At 39.3% G+C, this 14,176-nt stretch overlaps 1 protein-coding gene across 1 annotated transcript in view; it reads right to left on the reverse strand.

The window, feature by feature from the left end:
* Window positions 1-14,176, reverse strand: part of MYO3B (myosin IIIB) — a 628,721-nt gene that overhangs the window by 211,578 nt on the left and 402,967 nt on the right. The window contains exon 29 of the mRNA XM_027865702.1: window positions 2,774-2,894. Coding sequence (XP_027721503.1) covers window positions 2,774-2,894 — 121 coding nt within the window. The remainder of the gene's footprint in view (window positions 1-2,773; window positions 2,895-14,176) is intronic.

Here is a 14,176-nt window from a genome sequence, read left to right on the forward strand (position 1 = left end):
GAGAGAGAGAGAGAGAGAGAGAGAGAGAGAGAGAGAGAGAGAGAGAGTCATTGAAACAGGTTTTTGAAATGTACAGAAGAGAACAGAGGATGACCAGAAGGAATCACAGACAAGCAGGACAGCTTTGAAAGTAATGTATTCTGTTTCTTATACACTTAAAAAGAAAGGCAAGTTACATATCATAGAGGTTCTCAGTTTCCTGTGCAAACCTCTCTTTCTGTTCTACTGTGATTAATGGAAGTGCTCATCTTATATTTAAGCTCAGAATAAAACAATGGGAGAAAAGAAAAAAAGACTAAAAGAGAAAGAATGCATATAGCCCAGATTGTGAGGTGCAGTTGGAGGGATGTCCATTGAGCTAGTCTTGGACATTTTCTACAAATGGTTGATGTTCTGGGACCAGAGTGAAAAAGACCAGGCTGGATTGTGTTTTCTGGAAACTGCCTAGCATTTTCAATGATTCCAAGCTGTTGCCTGATGCTAAGCTCATATTTTAAGCAGCAATATTCTGGTAATACATTATGGTTATAAATCATGAAACACCATGATAGCAGAAAAATAAAAACTGCAGATGATTGGAAGGGCAACAGCAAGAAGCGTAGTGAGGTTTAAGGAGTTTAAGTGAGTTGAACATGAAAAGTGGCATATGTGTATGAAAATTAAAGGAAGCAGGCCAATCAGTAAAATAGGAGGATAACAGATGGACAGTCTGAGTACTGCACTGATATCCACAAAATATTTTTAAAAGGTCAGAGCGCACCTTCCAGCACATTCGGTGGGTAAATACACTATAGACACTTTAATAGGGAGGGAAAAGGCAATCATAACAACATAGCAGTTGAGGATAGAGTATGATCTACAGCCACGAAGAGAGTATCCAAATCAGTGAGAACATAGATCCACTGATGTCTATACAGCTTTCCCAGCTACCCAAAATACATCTGAACTTTCATAACAACTTTTACATACTTTTCCGTTAAAAAAAGTACCTGAGAACCCAATTTGTTTTCTTATAGATGACTAGCCAACAAAGAACTGGTTATTTAAAGAGGAAAAAAAAATGGTAACCTTAGGATGAAGTCATCATTCCACTAAAAGTAGATCACAGGATTGTAGAGTAAGAGCTTAAAGTGAACTTAGAAATCCTCTAATCTAGTAGGTGCTCAATAAACGCTAATTGAAAATTGGTTAAATTACTGAGATAACGATTGATGGAGTTAGGTCCATGTAGAGCAGGTGTTCCAATTTAGTGTGGATCCCTCGGGGGTTCTTGAAGGTGATCCAAGAAGTTCATGCTAAAAATTCCTTAAAGGCACCTTAAGCAGTAAATAATTGTAGAGTATTATGAGTAATATACTGGGCAACTTGTTGGCACAGCGGATAGAGCGCCAGACCCGGCGTCAGGAAGACTCATTTTCCTGAGTCTAAATTTGGCCTTAGATACTTAACCCTGGGCAAGTCACTTAACCCTGTTTGCCTCAGTTTCCTCGTTTGTAAAATGAGCTGCAGAAGGAAATGGCAAACTATTTCAAGTATCTCTACCAAGAAAACCCTAAATGGTGTCAAGGAGAGTTGGACACGACTTAAAAACAATTGAACAACAACAAAAAGCAAACTATGGTATATGTGTGTGATGGAATATTATTGTATCATAAAGAATCAAATAAGAAGAATTCAAAGAAATTTGGGAAGATGTGAAGAAAGAAAAACCAAAAGATCTATACAAACAATGACTACAACAGCATAAATAAAGTCAGCACTGAGAGGGAGCAAAACTTAGGTCAAACAAAACAAGCAATATCAGTAACAGAGTTAAAGGACAGAGCATTCTTTTTTTTTTTTAACAATACATAAACTGTTTTTAGGGAACATATTTTACAGTGGGCTTTGTCTGGGTATGGTTTGGGAACTAACTGCCAGCTCAAACCAAAATATTTTAATAATTTTTTTTGACTGGGTCCTCATCTCTCTTAGGCTGGAAGTTCTATGGTTGCTCATAGGCCTGCCTTCACTGCTAATTAGCACAGGAGCTTAAATCTCCTCGGTTTCTGAACTGGGCCAGATTGGCCCTCCATAAGGGCAGTGAGATGGCACAATGGATAGAGCTCTGGGCCTAGAGTCAGGAAAACCTGAGTTCAAATTTGATGTGTCCTAGTTGTGTGATCCTGGACAAGTTACTTAACCTCTGACTGTCAATTGTAAAATAGAGATAATGAGGGTCAAATGAGATATTATTTGTAAAGCACTTAGCACAGTATCAGAAACACAGTAGGCACTTAATGTTTCCTTCCTTGCCTGCTTCCTTCCTTTCTCCCTCTCTCTCTTCTTTCCTTCCTTCCTCCTTTTTTCCTTCCTCCCTCCCTTCCTTCTCCTTCCTTCCTTTCTTCTTTCTCCTTCCTTCTTTCCTTCCTTCCTTGCCCCTTTCCTTCTTTCCTTCTCTTTCCTTCCCTTTCTCCCTCCTTCTCTCTCTTTCTCCCTCCCTCCCATCCTACTTCCCTTTTTCTGGTGCGAGACTCAGTGTATTCACTCTGAATGTTAGCCCCACTGTAGCTCAAAATTTCCAAGCTCAAGCATTCCATCAGACTTAGCTCCGCCCAGAAGCAAGGATTACAAGCACACACTCCTTGGATTATAAATAACAACATTTAAAAAAAAAAATAGGTAAATCATCTGACTATCCAGATTGGGGAAAGAATCAGTACTCCAGTCAAGTATTGATTGGATGAGAGGTGACCATGCTTAGGCACTGTCACACTCAAGGACTAAGACTCACCAGCTTCCATGAGGGTTTCCAGTCACAGCAAAGCAAGTGCTTGTGGGTTCTCTACCTTCTGCATAGCCAAGGAGGATTTGGGATCCTGTATTGCTTTTGCGGAGAAGATAACCCCTAAAAACTGAGAGCAAACAAACAGATGTTTAAAACCCCTGAGATATGAAGTTTGTCTCTGGTAGCCATTTCCCCTTTTAATGTCCTTTCCCCACCTTTTTCCTCTTCTCCACCTTCAGTACCTTCTTTCCCAACACTAGATTCCCAGGTTCTTCACGCTGTCCCATGGCTTCCCTGGATCTCCCCTTGTGGTATCTCACCAAAATTTACCAATCCCAATTTCCATTCTCTCAAGACTGAACTCTGTGCTAGGTCACAGGTGGTTTATTGAAAAAAGTAATTTGTAATAATGGTTGACAATATCAGAAAGTAGAGTATCATGGGCCTAAAGTCAAGTCAGTCAATAGATATTTATTAAATACCTACTGTGCCAGTCACTTAACCTTGTTTGCCTCATCCGTAAAAATGAGCTGGAGAAGGCAAACTACTCCAAGTATTCTCGCGAAGAAAACCCAAAAATGGAGTCATGAAGAGTCAGACAGGACTGACACAAGTGAACAACAACAGCTGTATGCCAGGCACTATGCTGAATGCGGAGGTATAAGGGAAGGTAAAAGACAACCCCTGCTGGCAAGGGGGTTCACAGTCTAATGAGGGAAACAATATACAAATAACCATGTACAAACAAGCAACATACATGATCAACTGGAAAACATTGACACTAACCTTAAAGAGAGTTGGGAAAGGCTCCCTCTAGAAGGTGGGATTTTAGCTAGGACTTGAATAAAGGCAAGGAAGCAAGAGATGAGACAAGAGATGGGGAAGGAGAGCATTCAAGACATGGAGGGCAGCCAGGAAAAATGCCCAATCAGGAAATGGAGTGTCTTGTTTGAGAAACATCGTGGAAGCCAGTGTCATTAGATGACAAAGTATGTGGGGAAGAGGGACTGTAAGATGTAAGAATGAACCAATCCAAATAAACTACTAAGGAGGAAGAAACTATCTGCATACAAAGAAAGAACTGATAAATAGAAGTCTATATAGAATGATTTTACCAGATTTATATACATATATACAATTCATATGTATGTATTTGTGTCTAATGGTAGCCATCTCTAGGGCAGGGGGAAGGGAAAAAGGGAAAAAAATTTACATGATAATTTTATTATATATTTAAGAGGAATAAATTTGCAAAAAAAAAAAGAATCAACTGATCAATCAATAAACATTTATTAGGCACCTACTATGTGTCAGACACTGTGCCCAGTGTTGGAGATACAAAGAAGCAAAACACAGTCTACGCACTCAAGAGCTTACAATCTAATGGGTGAGGCAACATGAAAATAAATAGATAAAAAGCAAGGGATGTACTGGATAAATAGTAAATAATTGATAGAGGGAAGGCATTATAATTAAGAAGGTATGGGGAAGGTTTTCAGGAAAAGATGAGATTTTAGTTGGAAAGTTCAAAGGAAGGGAAGGAAGTGAGTAGTCAGGGTAGAAGAGGAAGAGCATTCCAGGCATGGGGAACAGTCAGAGAAAATGCCTGGACATGAGAGATGGAGTGTTTTGTTTGAGGAACAGCAGGAGGCCAGTGTCACTGGATCAAAGAGTATGTGGTGGGGAGTAAGGAATAAGAAGACTGAAAAGGTAGGAGGGGGCTAGGCCATAAAGGTCTTTGAATGCCAAATAGAGCATTTTGTATTTTATCCTGGAGGCAATAGAGAATCACTGGCATTTACAGGGAGTAGGGGTGAGGAGGGGGTGGCTTAATAGGACCTATCCTTAAGGAAAATCACTTTAGTGACTGAATAGAGGATGGATTGGAGTAAAGAGATGAGATAGGGAAATCCACCAGTAGGCTATTACGATAATATAGGCATGAAGCGATGAGGGCCTGCACCAGAAGAGTGGCAGTGTCAGAAGACAGACGGTGGTGTATTCGAGAGACGTTGCAAACGTGAAATCAAAAGGCCTTGGTAACAGATTGGATGTGAGGAGTAAGAGACAGTAATGGTCCAGGATGACTCCTAGGTTGTGAACTGGGAGGATGGTAGGTAGAAATAGGGATGGTAGGGGGGAGGGAGGGTTTAGGGGGAAAGATAGTAAGTTCTATTTTGGACATGTTGAGTTTAAGATGTCTACTAGACAGCCAGTCTGAGATGTCTGAAAGGCAGCTGGAAATGAGATACCAGAGATACCAGATACTCATCAAAGAGGTTAAGGCTGGATAAGTAGATCTAAAAATCATCAGCATAGAGATGAGATTGAATCCATGGGAGCCAATGAAATCGCCAAGTGATGTAGTATAGAGGAAGAAGAGAAAAGGGACCAGGGCAGAATCCTGAGGAACATTTCCAGTTCCTGATGAGACCGAGATGCCTTACTCTATGTTATCAGGAAGTGGTCAATATAAAGCAATGGGTAACCAGTACAGATAATTTGAAAGCTCATTATCATGAAAGCTTGTGGAAATTGAGGGTGATGTTGTAGAGATAAGGGTGGTGGTTTGCATGGAGTGCAGGAAAGGATAACCAGAGTTAGAATTTGTCAGAAATATAACACTAGGGGAGAGAGGCTCTGGTTCTAGATAAATCTTTCATCTTGATCCTTTAGACAGAAATATCTCTAGAACAGAGGAGGGAAATTCATCAGGCTAATTTGTTTAAAATATTATATTTTCTTCCCTAGTCTATAATATGGCTTCTGAGTGGATTTATTCACAAGAAAAGGATTGCCCTGCAGAGATAACCAGTCCTGGTTCTTGGGCCAGGTATATGTTATATTGTAATTTAATATTTTTGTATTCTGGTTTATAAGTCTGGTGATTTTGATAAGTGTAACTTAATTCCCTAGAGCCTGATCCCCCTAAGTGAATTTATAAAATTAAGTTTCTAAATTGACAAATCTGTAGCCAAGACACTGGACCATGGTGACCTCATCAACATCAGATTGGTATAGCCAATCCACCCATCATATTATTCCTACAACGTAGTAACATTAGAACAGGATTTTTCTGGAGACATAATAGCTTAATCCAAAGGACCTTAATAATGGAAATTTCAAGCAATGTACCAGGTAAGAAACATTCTTTGGTAGCTGAGATTTCCAGGGCCCCTCAGGTCATGCTACAGAGACATCTACTTTTTTGTCTATATAAGAGAGGCCCTTTTAGAGTCACATCCTGTAGAAACACAAAGGCACTGTGATAAAACTTGCTCAGTTTGAAATCAGAAGGATGGAGTCTGAATCTTTCTCCCACTATTTATTACCTGTCTGACCTTGGGGAAAGTTATTTAACATCTCTGGGACTTGGTTTCCTCATTGCAAATATTAGGGTTGGATTAAATGACTTCTAAGATATAAATCACTGAGCAGCTAGGTGGACTAGTGGAAAGAGCGCTGGGTCTGAAGTCAGGAAGATTCTTCTTCCTGAGTTCAAATCCATCCTCAGACACTTACCAGCTGTGTGACCATGGGCAAATCACTTAACCCTGTTTGCTTCAGTTCCTCATCTGCAAAATGAGCTGGAGAAGAAAATGGCAAACCACTACAGTATCTTTGCCAAGAAAATGCCAAAAAGGGTCAGGAAGAGTTGGAAATAACTCAACAACAATACAAAGTTATTAAATCTATTAGTGTATTAAATTTTGATTCTGAGGATTCTTTCCTTATCAATCCCCATCATACAACTTTCAAAGGGGTGGTGGTCCCAATAGTTCTTCTATCCTTTTCCTCTTTCATAAGTACCCTGAGTACTTTGGAATTCTCCAAATAGACACCTCCACTCTCTGCATCTCTAAGTTAGAATAATGGAATATTAAAGCTAGAAGAGACTTTAGGAATTTTTCTAGTTCAGCTTCTCTCATCTTAAAAAACAGAAAACTGAGTTCAAAAGAGATGAAGTGACCCTTTAAAAAAATGATTGTTTTGAACTCTGAGTGCAGATTGAAGCATACTTTTTCACTTTATTTTTCTTGGGGATTCTTTGGTGGTGTTTTCTTTCGTAACATGGCTAATATGGAAATATGTTTTGCATGACTTCACATGTATAATTGATATCACATTATTTGCCTTCTCAAGGGGCTGGAGGGTGGAAGAGAATTTGGATCTTAAAAATTTTTTAAGTGAGCATTAAATTTTTTTTAAATATAATTGGGAAATATTTAAGAAAATAAGTAGGAATATATATATATATTTTAATAAATTATTGTCTTGACAATCAAACTGCTTTATCATAAAGGCCTAAGAGGTTCTTTTACCCTAGCAAAGCACTGTATTGATATCAACTGATACTGCAATGAAGGATCATACATTCCAGGCCCTAGAGGTAGAATGGGCTTCAGTGGCTATTTTGTCCAACTCTCTCATGTTTCAGAGGAGGAGGTCATAACCCTGCAGTTGAAATGACTTACCATTGGTCATACAGGTGTTAAAAGTCCTAGGTCAGACCCAGGTCCTCTGGCTCAAGAGTCAGTGCCCTTTTCCACCAAGCAATCCATCCCTAAACCAAAAATTATTTCTTTGCCTCGCTACTCTTCCTTTCCTCCCCACCCCACTCCCACCAGGGCCAGGAAACCGCGCCCCCCCTGCCACCATCCTTCCCACTCCCATCAATAGCAACCTACAGAATTTTCATTGTTCACTGGGTGGCAACAAAGTATAATGGAAGATGCATGGTGCTCAGAGGTGGAGACTTGAGTATTCTAATAATCCACTACCTGTGTGACACTGGGCAATTTACTTCCCCTTCTGAGCATCAGCTTCTTCAACTTTAAGGAGGAAAAGGCAGGGAGAGATCTTATACTAGTGACTCCTTTTGGGATCTTCATTCTCTTGGCCTCAGGTGATAGCACCATGAGCTACTGCAATGTACATCTCACAAATGAGGCATAATGAATGACATTTTTCATACAGAGCTTGAATGGAAAATTTTTGCTAATACCTTTTAGGGGATTCCCACTATTTAAAGAAGCAACAACAGCTCATTAACAGACTTGTTAAAAAGATGAATACTTTTAACGCTCCAGGAAGATGCTCAAAAAATCATGACTAGGGGCTCTAGATATAAAGGTGTCATACCCCATAATTAAAAGAGAGGGTTGTGATCCTCTCTATTTGGGGATTGTCTCATGCCTCCAGCTACTCTCTTCCTACAAATAAAGTCCATGATCATTCTATTCATTTTCAAAGCTCTCTGTAATTGAGGATAAAATTTATTTCATGTTTCTGATTCATTTACACTCCAGTCATCAAAATATTGATTTGGGGGAATTATTTGAAGTTTAAGAACTCTTATAGAACTATGTGGAATCTTCTTAATATAGCTATAAGAAGTCTAATCTTGCCTAGCGCCTCTTGGCTTTGTCTTAAAAGTGAAGAGAGGTGTTTGGGCCAGGGTCAAAAAGCCAAAAACAAAAACAAATGAATAAACAAAAGACGTGATTTCAGGTTGGAATGTAAGATCATCATTGAATTTTAAGCAATTCCAAGTGTGGTCAAAATAACTTTAGTTAATCCCTGGAGAATGTCCTAATCCTTGTATGCTGGTCTGGAAAACTCAGAGCTGAACAAATGGACCAAAGGGACTGAATTATGAGGAAATAAAACATAGCTTGGCTAAAAGATGATTTAGGTGACTCCCTTAATAAATTTCAAGTGAATATCTGGTTTAAAGGACTATTAACTAGTCTACAGAAATTAAGCTATGAGGAGAAATTATGGTCTTAAATAACAAAATACACAAATCAAATGAGTATTTACTTAAATACCAAAACCACTCAACTACCCCTTTCCCCCACTCCCCAAATACTGAGCCAGGGCCATGCAGAAAGTATAGCAAAAATGGACTTCCCCAAAGGCAAGGGCTCTATGGCTGGGTGTTCCTGGCCTTAATGGAGTTAAATGACAACCAAGGAAAGGTGCCTGTGACAGGGATGCAGTCCTTTTAAAGATTCAAGAATATCTGGGTAAAATCCAGAAGTAACCCTTATTAGATTTTCATTCATTTGAGGAGAGAATGAATAAAAGATTATGATCTATTTCAAATTAAAACTAAAGGGGAAAAAACACTTGAGAGTCTGCTCTAGGAAAAAGTCCTATGGAACATAGAGATCACCTAGACCAGTGACCATTCCCTACTTCCCCTCAATCCTCCCTTAAAAAATAACATTTTTTAGTGATTCAACACACCAACCGCTCATTCCCATAATGCTGTTCTGCATTTCTCTCCTCAACTCTCTAGGTGTGCATTTACCAATGATGGTAATATTAATAGCTTTGTTCAGTTGTTTCAGTTATGTCTGACTCTGTAACCCCATTTGGGGTTCTTTGACACAGATGTCATTTCCTTCTCTAGCTCATTTGACAGATGAAGAAACTGAGGCAAACAAAGTTAAGTGAGTTGCCCAGGGTCACACAGCTAGTAAGTGTTTGAACTCAGGTCCTCTTGACTCCTGGGCCTGCACTTTATCTGCAATGCCACCTAGCTGTCCACATTAATAGCTTACTTTTTTTTAAAGAAGCATTTTCTTCACAGAAACTCTATGAAGTAGGTAGTGAAAATATAATTTTCCCCTGACATAAGGAAACAATTGAAGTAAATTGTCCAAGGTCATATGACTAATAAGAGGCAGAAGTAGGATTCAAACCCAGATCTTCTGATTCCAAGACCAGTGCTTCCTCCCATTATAGCATGCTGCTTGATTATAGGTTAAATCCAACAGATTCCAAACAAGACTATGGGATGGTAGTCCTATTAGAATGTAATCTCCTAGAGGTCTAGGACTGTCTTTTTCTTCTTTTGGTACCCACAGTGCTTAGCACCATGATCGGCACATAGTAGGTACTTAATAAATGTTTATTGATTGATTGATTGATTGCCTTGCATGGGTTTCACTGCTTATGGAATCAATCAGGCTCATAAATTTAGAGCTTGAAGAGGCCTTCCAGGCCAACCGCCTCATTTTACAGATGAGGCAACTGAGGTTCAGCTATGTTAAGTGACTTATCCTGTGCCACACAGCGATTAAGTGTCAGAGACAGGTTTGACCAAGTTGTCTTGCCCCCAAGACTAGTGCTCTATTCATTATACCACATTCCCTCCAGCAAGGCTGATAAATGGGTATTTCTGATCAAGGTAGACCAGATGTTCCAGGTTTAGCAGAATAATCCTGACTATGGGCTTCCTTCGTAGAGAAGATTCTCAGAAATGTCAACTAGTGGAGGAACTGGGACTAAGAACCCAAGGCTTCTCATTACAGTGTTAACTTCATCAATCCATCTTTTCTCCCCTTCATTAATGCCTTTAGTTTCTTGCTGGTCTCTCTGAGTTTGAGTTTTATGCACTTTAGGGCCAGAGTCACTGAAAGATTTTTTCTTGAGAGGTCAAAGTTTCATGAGCCTTGACTTACTTTAGGGAATAAACAGAATCAAAACCTATCTCTAAAATTCAAAAAAATCTTGGCAGAACTTCAGGAACGCTGGCAAAAGTGGGGAGAAGGGATAAAATATTTTTAAAGAAAAGTCTGAAGTTCAGATACATATGATCAACATCAATCAATCATTAACAAGCATTTTAAGCATCTATTGTGTGCTTGGCATGGTAATAGGTGCCAGGGATACAAATACAAAATAAAAGAAACAATTTCTATTTCCAAAAGGCTTATATTCTAAGAGGTGAGACCAAAAGCACATACACAAATACATGTAGCACAACTGTGCATACCCTTTGATCCAGCAATACCACTTACCACTAGGTCTGTGTCCCAAGAAATCATAAAAAAGGGAAAAGGACCTATATATACAAAAATTTTTTTTGTTACCCTTGTTGTGGTGGCAAAATATTGGAAAGTGAGGGAATGCCCATTAATTAGGGAATGGCTGAACAAACTGTGATTATACAAATGTAATGGAATACTATTGTCCAACAAGAAATGATAAATAGGCAGTTTTTAGAAAATCCTAGGAGGGGTGGAGCCAAGATGGCGGAGTGAAAGCAGTGACTTGCTTGAGCTCTCCCCTAAACTCCTCCAATACCTGTTAAAAAATGGCTCTAAACAAATTCTAAAGCAGCAGAACCCACAAAAAGACAGAGTGAAACAAATTTCCAGCCTAAGACAACCTGGATGGTTAATTGGGAAGGTTTATCGCACCAGACTGGGAGAGGAGCACAGTGTGGCATGGGCGCGTAGGCCGCAGCAAACCTAGAGCAGGCCTCAGAGGCCTGAATCGAGGGCAGCTGTGGCAGTTTCCAGACTTCTCAACCCATGAACACCAAAGACAACTTAGAATGTCAGTGAGAAAAGTCTGTGACTACAGTGAGACAGGAGCTAGGTCTCAGTCACAAGTCCCAAGCGGGGCATCTGGGGCAGCGGCTGCCTCCTGAGCTTCCCGCCCATAGACTGAGGGGGAATCAAGTGGCTGATCAGAGGGGGATTGCAGGGATCTCTTTGCCAGAGCTGAGGCAGGAATCTCTTGCTTTACCAGTGTTTAGATCTGGGTCACAGTTCTGAGGGGGGGTCCTGGGGCGAGGAGGAGTGCTGGCGTGGTGGAGCTTGTTGTGGCTGTGGAGAGGAAACACCTCGCCCCTTATCATACCACCCTGGAAGAACTGAAAATTTACAGATCCCTGGAAATATCTCTGAAAACAGCTGTACAAACCCTTGAAGCTTGGGACAGTATACTCTCCATATTGGAAGCACATTCTTACCTTAACAAAGAGTTTAAAGCTCAAGTAATTGGCTGGGATCATGAGTAAGCAGCGCAAAAAGAGTCAGACTATATTATCTTACTTTGGTGAAAAAGAAGATCAAAACATACAACCAGAAGAAGACAACAAAGTCAAAGCTCCTACATCCTAAGTCTCCAAGAAAAATATGAATCAGTCTCGGGCCTTGGAAGAGCTCAAGAGGGATTTTGAGAAGCAAGTAAGAGAAGTAGAGGAAAAACTGGGAAGAGAAATGAGAGTAATGCAAGAAAATCATGAAAAACAAGTCAACAGCTTGCGAAAGGAGACACAAAAAAATACTGAAGAAAATAATACCTTAAAAAATAGCCTAACCCAAATGGCAAAAGAGGTCCAAAAAGCCAATGAGGAGAAGAATGCCCTAAAAAGCAAAATTAGCCAAATGGAAGAGGAAGTCCAAAAGATTACTGAAGAAAATACTTCCTTAAAAATTAGAATAGAACAATTGGAAGCTAGTGACTTTATGAGAAATCAAGACAGTGTAAAACAAATTCAAAAGAATGAAAAATTAGAAAACAATGTGAAACATCTCATTGGAAAAACAACTGACCTGGAAAATAGATCCAGGAGAGAGACTTTAAAAATTATTGGACTATCTGAAAGCCATGATCAAAAAAAGAGCCTAGACATCATCTTTGAAGAAATGATCAAGGAAAACTGCCCTGATATTTTAGAACCAGAGGGCAAAATAGAAATTGAAAGAATCCACCAACCACCTCCTGAAAGAGATCCCCAAAGGAAAACTCCTAGGAATATTGTAGCCAAATTCCAGAGTTCCCAGGTCAAGGAGAAACTATTGCAAGCAGCCAGAGAGAAACAATTCAAGTATTGTGGAAACACAATCAGGATAACACAAGATTTAGCAGCTTCTACATTAAGGGACCGCAGGGTATGGAATATAATATTCCAGAGGGCAAAGGAGATAGGATTACAACCAAGAATCACCTACCCAGCAAAACTGAGTATAATCCTGCAGGGGAAAAAATGGTCATTCAGTGAAATAGCGGACTTTCAAGCATTCTTGATGAAAAGACCAGAGCTGAATAGAAAATTTGACTTTCAAATACAAGACTCAAGTGGAACATGAAGAGGTAAACAGGAAAGAGAAATCATAAGAGACTTATTAAGGTTGAACTGTTTACATTCCTGCATGGAAAGATGATATTTCTAACTCATGAGACCTTTGTCAGTATTAGGGTAGTTGGAGCAAAAAAATTATGTGTAGGTGTAGATAGATAGATAGATAGATAGATAGAGGGCACAGGGTGAGTTGAAGATGAAGGGGTCATATCTGGAGAATAAAATTAAGGGGTGAGAGAGGACTATACTAGGAGAAAGAGAAAGGGAGAGGTAGAACAGGGTAAATTATCTCACAAAAAAAAACAGAAAAGGCTGTTACAGTGGAGGGGAAATGGGGGAAGGTGAGAGGGAATGAGTGAATCTTATTCTCATAGGATTTGACTTAAGAGGGAATAACATACACACTCAATTGGGTATGTAAATCTGTCTTACCCTACAGGAAAATAGGGGGGAAAGGGGACAGGAGAGTAGGGGGATGATAGAGAGGAGGGCAGATTGGGAAAGGGGGTAATTAGAAGCAAATACTTCTGAGGAGGGACACGGTCAAAAGAAAGAATAGAATAAATGGGGGCGGGCAGGATAGGATTAAGGGAAATAGAGTTAGTTTTTCACAGCATGTCTACTATGGAAGTGTTTTGCATAACTGCACATGTATAACCTGTATTGAGTTGCTTGCCTTTTCAATGAGGGTGGGTGGGGAGGGAGGAAGTGAGAAAATTTGGAACCCAAAGTTTTGAAAACACATGTTTAAAAAAAATGTTTTCACATGCAACTGGGAAATAAGAAATACAGGAAATGGGGTACAGAAATCTATCCTGCCTTACAGGAAAATAGAAGGGGAAGGGGATAAGAGAACGGGGGGACAGGTAGAAGGGAAGGCAAACTAGGGGAAGGGGTATTCAGAATGCATGCCATCTTGGGGTGGGGGGAAGGGTGAGATGGGCTAAAAATTTGGAACTCAAAATCTTGTGGAAGTAAATGTTGAAAACTAAAAATAAATAAATTTATTAATAAAAAAATAAATATGTTAAAAAAATTTTAAAAATCCTAGAAAGACTTGTATGAATTTATGCAAAGTGAAATGAACAGAACCAGGAAAACACTATACACAGTATCAGCAACACTGTGTGATGATCAACTATGAATGACTCAATTATTCTCAGCAACACAAAGATCCAAGATAAGTATAAAGGATTCACAAAGGAAAATGCTGTCCATAACCAGATAAAGAACTGATGGACTCTGAATGCAGATCGAAGCATTTATTTTTTTCTCTTACGTTATTTTTTCTGATGGTTTTTTAAATGTTTTTTCTTTCACAACTGTGACTACTATGGAAATATTTTTACATATATAAACTGTATCAAACTGTCTACCATTTCAGAAGGGGGTAGGGAGAGAGAAAAATTTGAACTCAAAATTTTGTAAAAATGAATTTAAAAAATTTTCTTGACATGTAAGTGGGGAAAAAATAAAATACTATTAAAAAACAAATACGTGTAGCACAAATGTAAAATTAATAA

The sequence above is a fragment of the Vombatus ursinus genome, unplaced genomic scaffold (assembly GCF_900497805.2).
Source record: "Vombatus ursinus unplaced genomic scaffold, bare-nosed wombat genome assembly UNPS02014779.1, whole genome shotgun sequence".
NCBI lineage: Eukaryota > Metazoa > Chordata > Mammalia > Diprotodontia > Vombatidae > Vombatus > Vombatus ursinus.